The sequence below is a fragment of the Sinocyclocheilus rhinocerous genome, unplaced genomic scaffold (assembly GCF_001515625.1).
Source record: "Sinocyclocheilus rhinocerous isolate Xijiao unplaced genomic scaffold, SAMN03320098_v1.1 scaffold4622, whole genome shotgun sequence".
Lineage (NCBI taxonomy): Eukaryota > Metazoa > Chordata > Actinopteri > Cypriniformes > Cyprinidae > Sinocyclocheilus > Sinocyclocheilus rhinocerous.
This window is the reverse complement of record NW_015658200.1, coordinates 147,278-152,856: the sequence shown is the minus strand read 5'-3', so window position 1 is coordinate 152,856 and position 5,579 is coordinate 147,278. Positions and strand designations below refer to the sequence as shown.

Here is a 5,579-nt window from a genome sequence, read left to right as displayed (position 1 = left end):
GGGGTGTGTGTGTTTGTGTGTGTGTGTGTGTGTGTGTGTGTGTGTGTGTGAGAGCGATCAGCATCTGCTGTGTGTGTGTGAGTGTAAACTCAAGCGTCTGTGTTTCTCTCTCATGGTGTGTGTCTCTGTTGGCTCTGTCCAGGGGCCGGTGATTTACGCCCAGCTCGATCACTCCGGCAGCAAGATCTCCTTCCACAAGATGGAGCCGGTGGTGTACGCAGACATCCGCAAGAACTAGAGCGCCGTGGCACGTGACGGTCAGACGGGTGGGTTAGTACTGGACTGGTGACGGCACGTGACCACTGACTCTCTCTTCTGTTTCTGTGTGTTTTCATGTCAGTGTTAAAGTGAGCTTCTAGAGTGAAATATCTCACTCTCCTCATGTCTCACCACTCTAACTAAATCGACTTTGCCTTGAGTCAGCCAATCAGAATCAAGCACCGGAACTATCTGTTTTATAAACATGTTTTTTTTTTTATAGCATTATGATATGATCACCTATGAATTCTTTGGCATTTCATAATATATTTTGCATAAATATCATGAAAAGAAGATCATGTATTAAAAAATTTTTTTTTGATGACATTTATGTCATATTTCACCACTAAGTCAGTTTGCATAGAGAAAACGAAGCCTTTAGGACCATGAATTGATGTTTTGATTAAAAAATAAAAAAATATATTTTTATGACAATAAGGAAACCCCAGATTTTTATTGCTGCTGTTAAAATATTACTGTAATGCATTTTTAAATCGACATAAAAATAGCATGATGCATAAATACCATTCAAGTAATATATTTAGATATTTTGGATAAGGACCATGAGTTTTTTGGGGGAAAATGTGCTTATTTTACATTGACATTATTTTCTTTTTTTTTAATTTATTTTGTTTTTAAGTTAATGGTCAAGTGTTCAAGTTTTTTTTATTCACATCCATGTCACATTTCACCACAAAAAGCCTTTCTAAAAACATTTTTGACTGTTTTAGTGACAATTATGATTCTCATTACTGCATTAAATTAAAATATTACTGTAAGAAAGTTTTTTTTTTAATCAACATTTAAAAATGCATAAACATTTAGCCATTGAAGTAATATATTTAGCATAGAGATCATGAGAGTTTTGGGGGGAAATGTGCTTATTTTACATTTACGTAATTTTGAGTTATTTTATTTTTTTCAAATTATTTTTATTTTTAAATGGTCAAGCTTAATTTTTTATGCATTTCCTAAATCAATTAAGAAAACTCAATTTCATAACTGTAATAATAATAATTTTTAATCAACATAGAAATACTATAATGTGTAAATACTTTCAATTTGCATTATGTATTTTTGGATTATGAGAATTTGCATTTTAATGTGATTTTTTATTATTTTTTGTACATTATTTGTCCCAAAGAGAAGTAGAATGTTTGTATGTGAGCTGTAGCGTGTTTAGTTCGTGTGGTGAGACGTGATGCGTTCGTGAGATCGATGTAACTGACGTTCTAATCCCAGCTGAAGATCATGGAGCATGATGGGTAATCGTCACGCCTCCATGATCCCAGACGGATTAAAGACGGTTTGCACATCTCAGCGGTTAGACTAGTTAGCTTGTTAACAAGACCGCACTAATCCTGCTAGCGTATGTGTGTAGAAATGCCCAGTCTTCAGTGTTAGTTTAGTCAACTAGACTCTACATTCCACATTTAATGCGTCGCTGCCATTTGAGTTGAAACACTCCACTTTTATGTCTTAAGTTTCTTATGTACATGTGTCATAACTTAAGTTTTGTTTTTATTTCTGACACTTTTGAGACCAAAATCATTGACGGATCATTCCTTTGCGTTTCTGATGCTGGAGTTGTTTTATTGTGTGTTTATTTGCCTAGATGATGATTATTTTCTGTACTGCACATTCCATGAGGCCTGTGGTGCTGGTTTGATTCTGTTCTGCGGTTGCAAATCCTGCGCTGTGTCTGGTTCAGACTGCAGCACTATCGCGTCACATGATCATGTTAACTGGAACACTGCGGATGAGAGTGCCTTCATCGACTAACGCCTGTTACACACTTCTGTGTTTTCTTCTTTTATTGGCCTTTTGTATATGAAAACAGCCGTTTCTGTCTAATTTTATACATGCATATATACATAAATATATTAAACTGAATGAAAGCGTCTGTTTCTTGTGTTTGTGTGTCTGAGAATAATATACGGAAACTCACTGAAGAAAAAAATAAAAACGTAATTGTGACTTTATCTTGCAATTTTGACTTTTTTCTCAGAGTTCTGATATAAACTCACAATTTTGAGTTACAAAATTTGAATTGACATGTTACCCCGCGATTAAAACCTTTGCAAGAAAAAAAGAGAAATGAACTGAATACAAGGAAACAAGTCAGAAGATAAACTCTCTAGTGCAAGAAAAAAAGTCAGAATTCAGAGGCATAAAAAAAAAAATCGCAAAATATAAAAAAACTACAATTGTCAGATATAAACTTGCGATTGTGAGAGAAGTCAGAATTGTGAGGCATAAAAACGTAGAATTGCAAGATATAAGAAAAAATTCTGAATGGTGAAATATTTAAAAAAAACTAAAATTGTGAGATATAAACTTGTGATAGTGAGAAAAACCCAAAGAATTGCGAGATTTAAGAAAAAATGCTGAAATATAAAAAAACCTACAATTGTCAGAAATAAACTCACAATTGCAAGAAAAAAAAAGTTAGAATTGAGAGATATAAACTTGTGATTGCAAGAAAAAACAATTGCGAGCCATAAAAAAAAACTTAGAATTGCACGAAATTGTGAAATCTAAAAAAAAAAAAAAACTAAAATTGTGAGGAAAAAAGTCAGAATTGCGAGATATATAAAAAGTTAACATTTCGAGATATATAAACTCACAATTGTGAAAAAAAAGTCAGAATTGCAAGGTATAAAGACGTTAGAATTTAGGGATATAAACCCACATTTATGAGAAAAAAGTGAAAATTGTGATTCAATTAAAATTCAAGTTTATTTGTACAGCGCTTTTCACGATACAAATCATTGCAAAGCAACTTTACAGCAAACTAAGTTTCTACAATATTTAGTGGAAGCTTATCAGTGGTGACTGTCAATTAATGTACATATGGCAGAAATGTACGGAAAAATCAATTTAAGACGTAATAAAACAGACGATGAACACTATTAACAGCAATTATTATATGATGCAATCAAACTTATAGCAAAATGTGGTAGTTCTGTATGTTGTTTCAGGGTTGGCATCATCTGAGGTCCTCTGATCAAATCACATCAGAAACAAACACAATTTAGATGAGGAGCTTATGCTCTGTGTGGGAGGAGCTCATGATATGTGTGGGAGGAACTTATGCTCTGTGTGGGAGGAGCTCATGATATGTGTTGGAGGAGCTTATGCTCTGTGTGGGAGGAGCTCATGATATGTGTGGGAGGAACTTATGCTCTGTGTGGGAGGAGCTCATGATATGTGTTGGAGGAGCTTATGCTCTGTGTGGGAGGAGCTTATGATCTGTGTGGGCGGAGCTCATGCACATAAACAAGCCATGATGTCCGATGAACACTATTAACAGCAATTATTATATGATGCAATCAAACTTATAGCAAAATGTGGTAGTTCTGTATGTTGTTTCAGGGTTGGCATCATCTGAGGTCCTCTGATCAAATCACATCAGAAACAAACACAATTTAGATGAGGAGCTTATGCTCTGTGTGGGAGGAGCTCATGATATGTGTGGGAGGAGCTCATGCTTTGTGGGAGGAGCTTATGCGCTGTGTTGGAGGAGCTCATGCTCTGTGTGGGAGGAGCTTATGATCTGTGTGGGCGGAGCTCATGCACATAAACAAGCCATGATGTCACTGACTGCTGCGGAAACTCATTTCCTGTTCCCATTAAATCAACTTCCCTTCCCTGTTCACTGTAAACCGGTTACATACCGGCCTGCTGTGTTTAAGCATGAATTCTGGAAGCTGCTGTCAAGTTTTGAGAGTTTATTGTAGAATTAATAACAATAATTAATAATTTGGTCTCAACCAATGAGAGCATTTGGGGTGGGCCTAAAGACTGCTGCAGCGCTCACATGAATGATTCCAAAAGCTGACATCTCAGTTCATGGCGACCTCATAAAGCTCTGTTATAACACAATGAGTTTATGCACAATTAATCTTCCATAATGTCTCGTGTGTTATAATGAGAGGATTCGTGAGCACGCAATTTCCAGCACTGCGCAAGAACTTTTGAGCTGTGAGCGGATTCTCACTGAAACACCTCTGATTGGCCATTGCGATATAAAATATAGCTTTGGTTTTAACGTTTTTAACTAAAATACATAGAGTCTATAATCCATAATAACGCTTCCTTCAGTCACTGAAAGACTGTTCCCAAATCATTTATAGTACATTTAATTTCTGCTTGTTTTTATCATTTGGTTGGACCTTTTGTGTATGTGTTGCGCACAAGCAAATTTCCACAGAATTTGAGAAACAGAGTTCACTCGCCTGAGGCTGTTCTGAGGTCAGTGATGTGCTGAAACACCCGCTAGATGGAGACAGACGCCGCCGAGTCCGCGAGCGTCCAGCAGCGAACAACAGTGAGATGTGATGTTACATCGTGATGAGAACTAATCATACGTTATCTGGATCAGAAGTGTTTTGTTTACGCGTCTGCACTGACAGCGCGTGATGACGCGACGCGCGCTTTGAGGATTAGCGTGTCGCAACGGTGCTTTTTCTGCCTTCGACGCGACACAACACGAGCTGCGCGCGAGAAACGACAAGAAAAAGCAAAAGCAAAAGCAACGCGCTCGAGTGAAAAGCACGAGTTTTTCAGCCGGGAATCCCTGAAGACGCGCGGGAGCGACGCAAACGATAACGCAACGCTTCCAACGCGCGTTCCAAACCGTGGCTTTAGGTTTTGTTCAGCTTGAATTTAAGCAACACTAACATTAAAGTTAAAAAAGAAAGACAAAATGAAATAAAACGATTCTGGAAGCTGGCAGTGTTTGAAGAAGATGCATCATTACGATCTTACAGCCCTTACGAAGATTAACCATGATTTTACTACACTACTTTTGAATTCATTATTGAATTTTGTGCATAACAATGCGATTAATCACGATAAAAAATGGTAATCGTTGCCCAGCACTAATATATATATATATATATACTTTTTTAGCAAATATACATTTTTTATTAATTTGCTCTAAATAAATAAATACATGAATGAATGAATGAAAACGTGCTCACCCTCAGATCATCTGAGATCAGGATGAGTTTGTTTCTTCATCAGGTTTGTAGAAATGTAGCACTGCATCAGTGTCTCAGCAATGGATGCTCAAAAATCAGGGTTACTATACTTAAACCATGGTAACCACAAATTAAACATGGTTTTGACTATGGTATTTGTAGTAAAACTGTGGTAATACAAATGGTAATCAATAATAAAAACAAAACAATGGTTACTACACTTTTACTACTATAAAACCATGGTTAATTTCATAAGTGAGTAGTCACAGCAGGTAAAGGTTAATAAGTGTTTAACACACACACACACACACACACACACACACACACACACACACA

At 36.5% G+C, this 5,579-nt stretch overlaps 1 protein-coding gene across 3 annotated transcripts in view; it reads left to right on the top strand.

The window, feature by feature from the left end:
* The window catches only part of LOC107722104 (myelin protein zero-like protein 1), a 10,103-nt gene extending 7,952 nt beyond the window's left edge, over nucleotides 1–2,151 (top strand). For all 3 annotated transcript variants that reach the window (XM_016530332.1, XM_016530333.1, XM_016530331.1), the window contains exons 5-6: nucleotides 143–266; nucleotides 1,874–2,151. In XM_016530332.1, coding sequence (XP_016385818.1) covers nucleotides 143–152 — 10 coding nt within the window. In that variant the 3' untranslated portion in view covers nucleotides 153–266; nucleotides 1,874–2,151. The remainder of the gene's footprint in view (nucleotides 1–142; nucleotides 267–1,873) is intronic.
* Nucleotides 2,152–5,579: the final 3,428 nt, after the last annotated feature.